The sequence below is a fragment of the Euwallacea similis genome, chromosome 2 (genome assembly GCF_039881205.1).
Source record: "Euwallacea similis isolate ESF13 chromosome 2, ESF131.1, whole genome shotgun sequence".
Classification (NCBI taxonomy): Eukaryota; Metazoa; Arthropoda; class Insecta; order Coleoptera; family Curculionidae; genus Euwallacea; species Euwallacea similis.
In genome coordinates this window covers 2,604,640-2,619,229 of record NC_089610.1, presented here as the reverse complement: position 1 = coordinate 2,619,229, position 14,590 = coordinate 2,604,640, and the positions used below count along the sequence as shown (strand labels likewise).

Below are 14,590 nucleotides of genomic sequence, written 5' to 3'. Positions count from 1 at the left end.
GTTTCATTTTTAAACCTTTCAGCCTAAACAGGTTACATACAAAGAACCGCTCATTCCTCACTTCGGAGAAACATCGCAATGTGGTCTATTTTTAGTGAAATATGTTAATAAACTTGAACCCTGCCGCGTTTTCTCACATTTCCAGTTGCCAAAATGTTTTTCGCCGAGTAGTTGTACCTTGTAAAGCGCGCTGCTTAAAAAAATGAAAAAATTCACAAGGAAAATAGGTCAGATTTTCCCATCAATAATGCCATTGATTTTATTGAAAAAAAAAATATAATTAAGTTTTGTTTTAGGCTCCATAATGTTCCATGTACGACGGCGCCCTGCGGACTGTGCTCCACGCAAACGCAAGAAAAAACCGCTTGGAGGTGTAAGGGGAGACCAAAGGGCGGATGCGGCCCCCTTCCTCTTGGAACTGGGTCCAGATGGACAAGCGCCTCATCCAGCGGACACTAACAAGACAGTCAGGCTGGTGAATGACGTTATGGAGGTGAGTTTAAGCACTCATAAAAGCCCTTTTCACCCTCTCTGATCATATTTAACGAACAAAGGAAAAGGGCATTAAGCAGTACAAAAAAATTGCAGGAGCTTTTTGAAACCTTTTACAGTTTGGCGTTAAAATATTATTGTGTATTGGGTTTTAATAGTATCGAACGGGCTGCTATTATCTTTTATATTACAGACCATCACCTGTGGCAGTGAAATATTCATTGCCCGGATATTACCATTATTTTCGATATTATTGCGATAAATATGAAGGATCTTGTTTTCATTGTTAGGTACTAAAAATCTAATCGATATTTCGATTCAAATGTGGTTTTCCATAAACCTAATTAGCGTAATGTATGAACTTTATTTTTTTAATTTTTCCTATCTCAAGGATATATTTCCTTCGTCTTTAGTTGGGTTTCAATGTAGGTAGTAATATAAGGGTAAATGCGTCGGAAATATTTACCTTGAACATTCTTTTCGTGCAATTCGTGGTAATTTGCTGCTGCGGTAATTTAGCCTGAATGAAAACTTCAGGAGAAATGCGGAAAATATAAGACAAGCGTGACCCGCCCCACTTATTTCTACTTTGCTGTTGCCAAATTGAAATACACGAAAACGCTTTTTTAAAGTCATTCACTTGCATTATTATTTAGAATACTGCATTGTCCAACATTTTAAGGTAATTAGTGAACATATACTAACTAAAGGAGAATTTTCCTTAATGTTGTTAAATATTGGCGACATATATCTGTCCCGAATAAATCTATCTATCATCAATTCTTGTTTTACCATCTGAAACTTTTTTGTGGTACCACTTGTACTGAAGTGTACACTGAGAATTTAATATAAAAATTTATCTCAAGCTTCCTTCTTATGTATCCTATAGCCAATGTCATATCTAATCGTAACAAAAATGTTAGATAATGTAATGGGTGACTCTTTCTTTAACATTCCTGCAACTAAAATACAAAAATGAGTAGAACATTTTTCCAATAAAAGATCAGCAGTAATGTCGTATCGAAGGCCAAAAAGCTAGAGACAATTTCTAAAATCCTTTAGTCACTCAAAAAAGTTATTTAATTACTTTACCGTAATAATGTCTAAAGCGAAAAGTAATGTCCTTCGCCTAGTAACCACCATTTTAATAATGCAATTCCCACCCCTCATGCCGCTCTGCATCATTCACATTTCCCCCATACAGGAATAATCCCAACGAGAATTTAACGCTTTTCCATACTGTTCATTTGGACGTTAATTTTGTAACAGATTACAGTAGATTAGACGCTGCCAGCTTTCTGTATTTGAGATATTGTTCGTCTAACACATTGTTTCCCATTATTTGCGGAAACAATAGGTCACAATTAGCGTTCTGCGTGACTGCAGGGCGAAAATGGTTTACGGCAAGTATGTAGATTATCACGATAATGATTTCCAGTTATTCAGAACAAAAGACCGTGGTTTCCATCTTATTGGACTCGATGTGCAGTTTCAGTTTCAAGCGTTATGGAGTTCTTATCAGCAGGTTTGAGTGACGTGTTGAAGCAGAACACTCATTGCTTTCCCTAGGGAGTTGATGTTAAAAACAATATGCCACTGTTAGATTGCCCTTGGTGCTTTTAGCTCTGCGTTTTATCTAAATTGATTTTTATAATTAAATTTGAAAGGAATCATTCAGTTAATAGTGCCGGCAACAGTCGAGTCTGTTTTACTCCGCTCTGTAATCGATATTGTGCATTTTATTGTTAAAAGTATAATTTGAACAATCACTAAGTAGCAGATTTTAATTTAAAAAAAAACAGTTACTAAGGTAATTAGTTGTATTTACTAAAAATGATCAGGTATGTTGTACCTCAGTTTTAGAATAGTAATTACCAGATACATTAATTAAATTAGTATACAATCCAAAGAAGTATGCAAAATAAATTAATTAACTAGGAATTTAATGCTGAGTGCGTCTACGTTTTTAAGAAATTTCCTTAAAAGATCAGAAAGGTGAAAGAAAAAGCTGAGTAACGGCCGCACGTGTTTCGTCCCAATTAAAGAAGGAAGGAAATTAAACTTTTCCTGCATGAAATGAGAAGAAAACTGAAATAATTGGTAGAACTAGAATGCAAAATCCTTTTAAACACGCCTCACAAATCCAGCACATACCTGGAGTTTTGCGGAATTTATTCCATGTTGTTCAGACCATCATATGTATTTACTTTCGGAGAAGAATAAAACGCGGTATGCATTTCACACGAATGCAATCCCGGGAGATCTAACAACGGTGCTTCACATCAAATACAAGAAACAGGACAAATAACACCGAGCCTCGCTTTCAACACCGAAACAAATTTATCTGCATTTGCAGTGCTACTACTGGTAAACATCCGCACCATCCTCGGAGTTATAATTAATTTCGTACTTTTGTGACAGTTATATTAGTGAATGCCTCAAAGGAGTGGATTATGCCCTTTTGTTGTTACTTTTATCAAGTTTTTCTGGGGATCACTTTATGAAAGGGTATTGATAATACTGCTTCAAAAAAGACCATTAATTGTAAAATTACGGTGTGAATAATATGCTGTCAACTTTAACTACAAGACAATTACCATGGAAACAGGAGAGAGAATTAGTATCGGTCAGGTTCGTAACTCCTATGGAAACTAACCTTATGTTGAATCTAACGGGAATTTAATAATTTACCTCTAATTCCCGATATCTCCTCCATTTCAGTGAAAATTATCTTCTTGATAGAGTTACCACGACATTGATATCGACATATTTGCAATAAATCAAGATTAAATTTTACATAGTTCAATTTAAAATTTTCGCGAACTGTGTTTCAAATCCCATTTATTTTACCACTTCTTTGGGTAGTGTTAAAAATTCTGATAATATCGTCACAGTATGCTGAAACTTCATGCCCATAAAATGGCAGTTCGCGGCGACAAGTCGACATAAACTTTACTGGTTGTCAAGTGGTAATGAAAAGAGAAATTGCGTGAAAAGAAACCGTACACTTAGTAACAGTTTATCAGAAATTGTTAATCTTGTATACTTAATGGATTTCATGAAGCCGCTTATTAATAATTAACGAGCGCTAATAGGCCGTTAATTGTTAGATAACCCTTGCAATGAACTGTAAAACAATACCTTTCGAGATGAACGTGTTTTAAAGGTTCAAAGTTGAACTTTGACCTGAAGTAATACGGGTAGATTTAACCCTTTAATGCCCGACAAGTCTTGCTGTTGTTTCAACCACTGTTCTGTAATTTGAGCATATTTCAACCGCTCTTGCATGTCAATACTTGTGGGGAACATATATTGTTGGGATTGGTGTGCATGCGTGAACTCATATTTCCATCTATCATTATTATTAGATCAAAAGTTATGCTGTGTGCATTATATCACACCTGTGAAATTTGGTTTAGTTGAATGTCTTGTAAACTTTTATTTATTTATATTTTATATGACAATATTTTTTCGTTATAACAGTTTTATTTCGCGTTATTTCATTTTTAGTGAAAGACGTATTTTATTTGGTTTAAATTTTCAGAATAAACTTTTTTAATTCCTGGCGGGACTTGTAATCATCCTTTTTTTTCCAAATTGCCCAAAAACAACAAAAATATGTATAATGTGCTTTTCGCGTTTCTTTACAATAATATATAATAAATCAAACAAACGATGTAAATCTGTTTTTTGTTATTACATACAGATTTGGGCACTGAAGAGTTTATGTAGGAATGGGCTTCTTGTGTTTTTTTTGCATTTCTATGAAAATTATGTTACTGCTGAAAGTTACCAGGAGATTCACAATTTGCTCTTAAAGAAATTTTAATTGTTTGGCTAAATCGAAATAGCTACAATCACATATAAAATTTGATGAAATCACAATCCATAAATTCCTAATATTCAACAAAAATTGTTAATACTAGAAGTTTCTTTCAGGTTGGATCTGCCAACGGTATAGCCCTCCAGCTCTACGGTCCGCACATTCAACCACGTCACTGCGTCATCACCAACTCTGACGGAATCACCTCTCTGACGTCTTGTCACGCCGATGCTCACACTTATGTCAACGGTCAAAGAATCCATCAAACGACCATTTTGACTAATGGGTGTCTGGTTAAGTTCGGAAACAGCAATACGTACAAGTAGGTGTCAAGATACCATTGATGTTTGGTCAAAGAGACAGATGTAAAGAGCCGCAAAAAAGTTGCATAATTACAAGAATATTAATAAAATGAAAAAGTGTCTGTTATCTTATTTTGGTCATACTGAATTTATTTATATGTGTTAAATCTTCTTTTACCTTTTAATGTTATGTTTATTGTATCATCATAAAATAGTTTCTGGTATTTATTAAAAGATACCTGATAAATTGCCGAAGATTGCCCGTAATATACAAAAAAACTAATTAAAATTTTAGTTATTAAAACGATTAATAACACTTAGGTTCCAATTTGTAGATTTGTCGATCCTACTCAGGAGGATAGAACGCGGCATCCGCTTGGAAACCTAGACAACCAGGCTCGCATATATGAAAGGTAAGGAAACAATTTCATTAATTAATATCATGAATGTTAAAATTTCTTTTTACTAATTTGGGAGAGTGTAAAATTTGTTTGTGAATTATTCAGAAGTTGCAGGGAGTTTAATTAAACTGTGTAGAGAGAGTTGTGCAAAATGCATGGAGGAGCGAATTTAGTGTACTCAGAAACGCATTTTTTATGGTAATGTTATGTTGTCGCATATCAGAATTGTTGTTGCTGCGAGAAAATCAATATAATTTAACTTGGGAACCCGCAGTGATTTCTATTAAGTATTTAAATCAAATCCAAGCACTGACGTTAAAAGCTTCTCTGGATGGGTACTCGGAGAGTATCGACAAAAGTTTCAGCAATAACATGAGCTTCAAGTTTCTCCCTCGAGTTTAGTGTTTTCTCCAGAAATTGAACGATTGCAAAAAAGACTGAACAACACTTTTACATCAGCCACTCAAAGTCATTATTTTAATTTATTCTTGGCCTTTGTTTTAATTTAAGTTGAATTTTAGGTATGTTTTTTGTAGCACCGTTTTTCTTTGTTTTTATTTGTTCGTTTTATTTTACTTTTACTTTCATTTAGCCGATCACCTAGAGCTCTAAGTCCGACACAAGCGTCAGGTTCTAGAGAAAATATAGAAACCACTTTCGATATTGACGGAAATGTCGAGACTGTGTCCACACATAGCGGAGCTCGAGAGGATAATAGGTCTTTAGGGTCTGATAGCAGGTCGGAAAATAGGTACTGTTTTAGTTTTAAAAAATGGTTGAGGTTTTTTTTTAATGGATTAAAGTGTTTTCAAGGAAATTTGGATTGGAAGAATTCTTTATAGCAAATTTTTCTTAGGTTAAGCGGTATGGACAGATATCCACGAGGCCAAGACCCGATTTTACCGGCTGTTCTGGAATTTCCCGAAGATCCTCAAGAGCAGTTTTTGGCTAGAGTTATTACGCATTTGGATGTTACAACACCTACATTTAGGCTGGCCCCAGCATATACGCTCTACTTATGTGCCAGGTAATTTGTTATTACTATTATTTCTTAATTTCGGTGATGGTTTTAATTGACTACTGCACCTCAGAATAATACTTATTGCTAAGTTAGCTGATGAATTGTGACATTTTTCAACATATTCAAACTTTATCTTTCAATATTTTCGCCAGGGATTTAAATAGAGGAAGTTGTTTTTAATCAAAATGAAGATCCATTAATTTGCTTTTAAAACATGATATTGGACATTAAAGGTCAACAATGAAAAAAATCCTTCATTATCCAATTTCATTCTATTCCATTCCATCATTATCAAGAGTGAATCGAATGAATTGGGGAATCGAGGCATTATCTACCTTTTGATTTATCAAATGTCCATTTATATATACATATATTCTTTCTCATTTGGCGAAAGGTAGTTTTTATAAATAATTTCTCCATTTCTTTGGTCACACTTATATACATATTTTCTAGATTTTTCCTAGACTAAATTGTGTGTTGACTATGTGTAAACGTAGGTGCAATTTTTCTTATTGTTTCAGGTATCGAGCGTCGACCCATTACAGGCCGGAACTGACCCCAACGGAACGTGCCCACAAATTGACTTTACTGCTTCAGCATGCCGCCATGTTAATCCGGCACACAGTGCAGGATAGAAGCACGGAGAGCACGTCGCAAGCCTTTTGGTTGGCCAATGCCAGCGAATTGCTTCATTTTCTAAAAAATGACAGGCACATTAGCGCATTTTCTTTGCAAGCACAGGATACGCTGGCCGACGCTGTTCAGCTAGCTTTCAAGGTAAGGTAATCTCATAAAGATAAAAAGGAAGACTATTATAGTTAATTTTGTTGGATTGAATTGGAAAAACCTTAAATGCGAATAACCTATTTAGTCAAGATCGACCAAAATCATTGCATTATTGGTATCATTCTAATCATTGGTATCAGACTACCCTTTATATTACAGTATGCAAAGGAAAGAAATAATAACGGAAAAGTGAATTTTGTTACATATTAGGTAGGTATCAATTATCAACGCTCTAGAGATTCGAAATCTCTTTTACCCTCCTTAAACAAGGAGACAATGGTAGCCATCTTCAGGAAAGAAAGAATAAAGTGACATTCATTCCGTTTTTGGGGATTCTTTCTTTCTTTCCCTAAAGTTTTTATTTAACAAAACTATCCATCCTTTTATATCTATTTCCCTAGAGACTTTTAATAATAAAGCAATAAAAATTGTTATTTTTTCATAGAACTTGGTCGCTTGCCTGACAGACGAACTCAACGCGGGCATGGCCTATTTAATGTCGGTAACCGGAGACGATCATCCAAGAGAGGTCATAAATATTTTGAGTGGGGCGATGAACCTGCTGCGAAAATGTAGGGTAAATGCCGCATTGACTATACAGGTAAGAAGAAATTAGTTACATTCCTTGCCCGTTTTGTTGTTTTTGCTGTACATTAACAGATCCATGTCAGATGTCTTTCAAGAATATTTATCTGTAGTATAAGCCGTGGTGATGGCGGCTAGAAAATTATTATATGTTGCTTTATTAAATAAATCAAAAATAAGGAGAAATTAAGTATAAAGTGGCCCCCATTATTCCTCCCAAAAATCTGTAATAAACGGGGAACATATTGAATTATTTATGGTAACCATTGAAAATAATAGGGATATTGTTTTTATTAGATGTAAAAATTAAATTTAATATTAAAATATCACTCTTTGCTTAAATCTCCAATTCCATTAATGACAACAATAATTAACGTAGATATTATTCAATAATATTTAATTCTCAGCTATTTCGATTCATTGATCTTTTTTATGCGGAACGTATGTATGTATCATTTTTTCAGCTTTTCTCTCAACTCTTCCATTGGATATCTGCAAAAGCGCTAACAAACGCGATCTCAAATAGCAACCTTTGCACTCGAAATTTTGGCAACAAATTGGCCAATCGACTGCGTAACCTCCAAGCGTGGGCGGAGTCACAAGGTCTGGAACTGGCAGCTGAATGTCATCTGGCCAAAATCGTCCAATGCGCTCATCTATTACAAGCCATTAAACACACTCCCGAAGATTTGGCCAATTTGAGTTCCGCCTGCTTCAAGCTCAACTCAATGCAGTTGGGAGCTTTGCTTATGCAATACAAAGGTAAGATTGACTGCAAGATTTTATTTTCTGCGAGAAATAGCGTAAAATTTAAAAAAGCGCTAAAAATTCCAATCATAAACAAAAGTGAGTGTTATATTAGTGCTTAAAATCGGCTATTAGCCAGATACAATCGAGACTATAATACGTTGTTCTTTAGCTGAACCTGGCGAAAAAATCGCTTCTCCGTCTCTTCTTGAGCAGGCGGCCAAAGCGGCTGAAAGTGTAGCTGATGAACTAGCTCGTGCAGAAGGCAGAGAAGTGACTTTATACGAAGATCCCGCTCCTCCATTGCAACTTCTTTTGCCGGACGACGGATTTAGCTGTGATGTTGTCCAAGGAGTCCCTCCAGGTGAGTTCTTGCTGAATCGGTATATGGCCTTAATTAAACAAACTATCTTCTCTTCAAGGTCTTGCAGACTTCCTACATCCTCTACAAGCGGCAGGATTGTGCAGATTGGCAGCCCAACCAACGAGTTCTGGCTTTTGGACGGTATATATGAATGTACCAAGGCCACCTAGTGCTTTGAGTTCAACCCAACCAGAGGTTGATATCATAATTTGGAGCCAACATAAGTTCATAGTATTTTTTTTAGGTTCAGGTAATACGTTTGCACAAAGCAGGCGGTGGCATGGGTCTTTCCATAGTGGCAGCTAAAGGCGCAGGACAGGAGCGTTTGGGAATCTACATTAAATCCGTAGTGCCAGGTGGCGCAGCTGATAGAGACGGTCGACTAGCCGCTGGAGATCAGCTTCTTTCCGTGGATGGTCAGTCTCTGCTGGGGATAACTCAGGAAAAAGCCGCGGAATTTTTGGTTAGAACTGGTAGTGTTGTCACTCTGGAAGTAGCCAAAGGTGGGGCTGTATATCATGGTTTAGCAACATTGCTTCAACAACCTAGTCCGACACCTCAGAGAGGTGAGTGTTTCAATTTTATTGATATAAAATGACAGACTCATGGTTATGTTAAATATAGTAAAAGTGTGCACCTGGATTAAGTACTATTGGGTGCTCAAGTTATGGGGAAAGTATACTTTAAAATTACATTAAGTACTGCTAGTTCTGTAGTAATGGCCACGATGAGCATTAATCGTTTATTTAGAGAATGCAACATCTAAACATATGGAAAGATTCGATATTAAAATTGCTTTATTAATGGGTATACATATTCATAAAATATTTGGAAATAAAAAAGTTGGAGTAGTTTTTAAAAAAAATCATTATTTTAATTTTTTCCATATTTCTGAAAAACGATGTGAAAACATTAAATCGACAAAGGGCGACACCTTTCTAACAAAAATGTTTAAAAGTTTCATGCTTTGACTTTTATTCTAACTCTTTAATTTCCAAAATTTCATGTATTTAACGCTAACGCTAGAATTCTTTTCTTTTCATGCAGCCTTGGATTCCAATTTTTATGATCAATATTACTATTACAACCACAGAAGCCCTATGGGCTCAAACGAGTCCTTATATTCGAATCCGGGCAATCTTTATACACCACCAGTTGACAAACCTAAAAACAACGTATTTTTCAACTCAGACGATAGCCTATTCAAAACTGAAAAGCGTAAATTCATAATTCCCAGAATTGAAATTCAAACCGACGAGCCTGTATTCAACCTTCAAGTAACTGATTTTAGTGACCCATCTCCAAAAAACGTAACTCTCACGTACGACGAAACTGGTTGTAACATGAAGCTGCAAAAGGTCGAGGATTATGTAAAGCCAAAAAGCAAAGCGCAAGAGTTTGCTCAAAACAAGAGCTTTTCTATAGAAATCAACGATAGTTTCGTAGATATTAGGAGTGTTAAAGATACCGATAAGTTTCTTAGTATTGGGGCCAAAAAGCTTTCCCGGCAAAAAGCCACATCTACATCTTTAATAGATCTTTCAAGCTCTACTTCATCGATAAACAGTTGCATTTACGAGTCGAATTTAGATCTTAGCCAAATCGACCCGGACACCCCACTTAAACATTGGAAAAGTCCTTTTGAAATCCGACATGCGAAAGATCTGGAAAGGGATAATAAAGCCACCAGCGAACCGGCTCTCAATAAAACCAAGCACTTTATTAGTAGCCGGAGCAAGAGCGTGAGTGAAGAAAATTTGAATAATAAGCTGACAGAATACGAGAGACTGGAGATTTTGAAGCTGTTGCATGATTGGAGTTTGAACGGTTCGGAGTCGAAAAGCGAATTTAATATTAATCTACACAGGGCAAGAAGCACTGAAAATATTGATAGTATCGGCAATGAAGAGGTTGATATCGGGGTGTTGAAGAAACTTGCAGGGAGATTTTGGTCAGAGCCAAATTTGTCCCCAAAAACACGTTATCAGGACCAAATAAAAGAACCACAAATAGTTTTAGGAAAATTCAGTTCAGAATCGAAAATATCTTCTACAATATTAAACGACGATTTCTTACACAAATGTCAATATAGAAACTGCATATTCAACGTAGATTTTACTCCAGTAAACGGGACCAATTTTTCGTCGATCCAAGATATATCAGTAAAAAATAACTCTGCAAAACTCAAAGGAATTTTGAAAAACAGCCTTGAGAGGCTGGACAAAAAAGATACCGCATCCAGCGAATCGCTGAAGGAAAACGTCGACACTGATAATCTCAACAATATTGTGAATTTAAAAATGAATGAAGAAAGACCTAAAAACCAATTCGACTCTAGGCGCTATAGTGAGATCATAGAAACCAATAAGACGATGAATAGTGATTTAATTCGGTGCGACAGTTTAGAGAGATTAACGCAAATGCGTAAACCAAAAAAATTTCCTGAATCCTACGTAGTCACCAGAAAGCCTAGCTTGAGAACTGGACAAAGACTGAAGAATAACGAGAACGGCCAAAGACCTAAAAGCCCAAAAATCATAGTGCTAAGGAAGAAATGCGTTCCTAAAACTTGGAAAAGCTGCTCGGATATAAAACCTAGAAAACAAGTAAAGAAATGCTGCAAGAACGCCAAGAAAAATTGTCCAATTTTAAAAAATTCTTCGGACTCCCCAAAAAGGGCCAGAAAAACCAAGAGTTGCGCCTGCATTAGCGAAGAAAATATCGTGGAATCGGTTTGCGATCAGGAGCCTCAATTTCCTGATTCAAATACTAAACCAATCAGAGAAGTGAAGGTATGTTTCGCAGATGAAGATGAGAAGTTTCAGGACAATTTTTGCAATATGTCCCCACAAAAACTTGCCAAACAGCACTCGTTCGGAGTTCGACCCCACCAAAAAATACCTCTGAAATCTCTCTTTAGACAGAACACTGTGCCGGAAACTTCAGTTTATTGCGTAACGTGCCAAACTGTTACGCAAAATGTCGAAGATCCGTTCCAGATAAGACATCGCGAAGGCATTTGTATTGGTGGCCAACAGCAGAAAGCTTCTGCTAGGTTAGCAGCTGGTTTTTCCCTCATACCTGGCTCTGCTTGTATTGTTCATCGTAAGCTTACGATACTGTCTTCCGCACTTTTATGTTACCGATTTTTTTATATATAAAAAGTTTCAATTGGTGGTTTACTGTTCCTCAAGAGTTATTTTGCTCAATGTTGGGTATCAGTTTGTCGTCGTAATTGTGTAGTGTGTTTTTAAAATTGGTTTAAATACCATTTACAATGAATGCCTTATGTAAAAAGTGTTGACACTTGGGGAAACAAACCTTTTTAAGGGTTTTTAATGATTCCTGATCAAGAGGGGTAGCCTGAACAATTCGTTGAATACATGTACATTTATCAGTTTTCCAGTACAAAATTTTATTCTGAAATTTTTAAGTAAATAAACAAATTCAATCCGATACTACTTATTACCAAACTTGAACAGGAATATTATTAGAGACTGATTATCTTCGTTTTGTTTTCGTGTAGCATTCAATTTTGCTATATTTCAAGCAGCTTCTTTTAAAGTTATTATTATTGCATTTTATTCAAAAAAGACCAATGTTTTATATATTTTGCTAAAGGCTATAAATAATTTATTAGAGAGTATTTTAAAATACATGACATTGAAATCATTATAAAACCCTCAAATATATTCTTTGTTGCCTTAATATATTTCCAAGCACATCCTCTGTCTTATTTGGACCTTAGCTTACTTGAAATAAAAGATTTGAGCATTTTTGAAGCCATCATAATTTTGACGTTACTTTACCTTATTGTTATGTTTGCTGATGGTGCTTTCTGTTGGGCAATTTGCCAGTCAATGTATTTTAAAAGTTTGAGTTTTTGAAAGTCCGCTATGAAAAGAAAACTTTCATTTTCAATTTTCTTTTTTGATTAAAGAATATTAAACTTTACACTGGCAAGTCAAGAAAACAGTACCCAACAAAAAAAGTCTCGCCATAGAATTTGCTCAAATCTAAAATACCTGTTGACCGTAAATAATGACTCTTTTTTTATAAGCAGGTCCCAGACGGATGTCTGAACGAGATCTGCCTTCTCGAGTCGACTCAGAACGCACCATTCCCTCTTCCAAATCCGTTCCTGCTCTGCATCAAATTCATTCCTCATCTCAAGATCCGCCTAGAGCTGTCGGAAGTCAACCAAATAATTTCCTAAATGATGGGTAAGTACTTCTACCTGAAGTTATAGTAGGAAAATATGTATTCTTTTGCTGCTGTGTTATATGTCACGTTTTTTTCTAAAGGCAAAAAGATGAATAACTGTGGACAAACACTAAAGTCTTTGTTTCATAGTTATCTTCAAATGTAGTTGGTTCCCGTTTTTTCCTTAATTTGATTATTTTTTAAAGATATACCACGCGATATGATACTTATTTCCAGCACTTTTTTGTTTTGTAGTGGAAACCAAAACGGTCCTTCAGGCCTTAAGAGTCGATCCACCCACAATTTGAATCAACAAGATGGTGGATTTTATCAGAACCTTAGTGTGTATCGAAATAAAGTGCCTAGCCCCCAACAGTTGGGTGACAGGTAAATTTAGACGCTGTCCCCAATTAATCGATTATTAATTAAATCTGCGTCATTTCAGGACTTCCGCCCTTCGCTCATCTCAAAACTCCCTGCAATCTTCAATCGCTTCTCCTCCAAACTCTCAACGGCCCTCATCGGCCTATTACCCCACCAACCAACCACAACCCAACTTCGCTCGGCCTAATTTGCACCAATCTATCCCAAACTTGAAAAGTCCGCCATCGATGCAGCGGCTCCATCAGGAGGATAATAATCGTATTTCCGGTAGTTATCCGAATGTTGGAGGAGAGCTTATGCAGCAACAGTATTATGGGGTAAAAACACTTTAAAAATCTAAAACATTGTAGTTTATGGTGTTTTTTGTGTTAAAGCAGCCAACGGCCCAACAACAGCAACCTCAAATTTACGCTAGACAACTTGCTGCACAGCAAAACTATCCAGGATCTCCCGATGAGCAGCTCAGTCGGACTACTGATTTAAATTGTTCCCATAAGAAGAATTATTGTACTGATAATTCAAATCAGCCCTATCCTTCTCCAACGCTCAGTAGCACCCCGAATTACAGTCAGTCCAACAATTATCCTGCAATGAATAACCCACAAAATAATTATTCTCCGATTGGAACTTCGCATAATATGGCTTATAACCCGTCATTGAATAATGGAAATTTAAGCAATGGACAAAAGTATGATGAGAGGATGGAATCTAGAATTGAGCAAAGAGGTATGTAAGGCGCCAATGTTCTACAATTGCCTGTGTTGTGACTGATATTGTATTGTAGTTTAGCTAGAGAGACAAGAAATTTTGTTATTTATAACAAAACTTGATATAATATTTAATTTTAATAGATAATTATGTATTGTAATAATGTTTAAATCTATAATTAATTCTATACAAGGTTAGGCAAAATAAACCACCAAATTTTGACTATTTTTGATATTTAAAACTTATTTTTAATCATTATTTGATTTCAGGATATGCCACTCCAAACACTGGAATGTTACGTGAAGATGTTTTAAGACAATCTCACAGTGCTCGACCAGAGGAAATGTTGAGGTACCCAAGCACCAACAATATCAGAATATCTGAAGCTCAAATACAGAACAATAGAGGAAGCGATGATCTGAACAGGTGAAGAGATTTATAATTTCAAGTGGGATTTGAAACGTTCATTGCTTTGTTTAGTTATATTCTATATTATACAACTTTACCAATTAGCAGTTTACTGAATTGTTCATGTTTCGCGGCGCAAGCACCTGAAATCCAACAGAGGACCAATTTTCGAGTTTAAATTTGACCACTATTATGAAATCTGTAATAGAATAAATATCTCATCAAAGAAAAACAGGAAAAAAGTGATTTTATAAAAACTCGATTTTTTCCGAATACTTTTGGGAACTGGTTCAATTTTCCAATATCAAATTATAATTTTATTGTATTACATTCAAAATTAATCAACCATATAATTATTCAAATAAT

The 14,590-nt window shown here is 35.7% G+C and overlaps 1 protein-coding gene across 3 annotated transcripts in view; it reads left to right on the top strand.

The window, feature by feature from the left end:
* Positions 1–14,590, top strand: part of cno (adherens junction formation factor afadin) — a 59,045-nt gene that overhangs the window by 38,459 nt on the left and 5,996 nt on the right. Inside the window, exons 8-25 of one of the 3 annotated variants that reach the window (XM_066405940.1) lie at positions 297–493; positions 4,432–4,637; positions 4,953–5,030; positions 5,611–5,769; positions 5,875–6,045; positions 6,561–6,816; positions 7,271–7,426; positions 7,875–8,172; positions 8,330–8,521; positions 8,580–8,716; positions 8,766–9,087; positions 9,569–11,253; positions 11,560–11,614; positions 12,582–12,744; positions 12,980–13,111; positions 13,170–13,425; positions 13,483–13,834; positions 14,086–14,242. In XM_066405940.1, the coding sequence (XP_066262037.1) occupies positions 297–493; positions 4,432–4,637; positions 4,953–5,030; positions 5,611–5,769; positions 5,875–6,045; positions 6,561–6,816; positions 7,271–7,426; positions 7,875–8,172; positions 8,330–8,521; positions 8,580–8,716; positions 8,766–9,087; positions 9,569–11,253; positions 11,560–11,614; positions 12,582–12,744; positions 12,980–13,111; positions 13,170–13,425; positions 13,483–13,834; positions 14,086–14,242 (4,972 nt within the window). The remainder of the gene's footprint in view (positions 1–296; positions 494–4,431; positions 4,638–4,952; positions 5,031–5,610; positions 5,770–5,874; positions 6,046–6,560; positions 6,817–7,270; positions 7,427–7,874; positions 8,173–8,329; positions 8,522–8,579; positions 8,717–8,765; positions 9,088–9,568; positions 11,254–11,559; positions 11,615–12,581; positions 12,745–12,979; positions 13,112–13,169; positions 13,426–13,482; positions 13,835–14,085; positions 14,243–14,590) is intronic. The other 2 variants (XM_066405939.1, XM_066405938.1) reach the window with 2 other exon arrangements.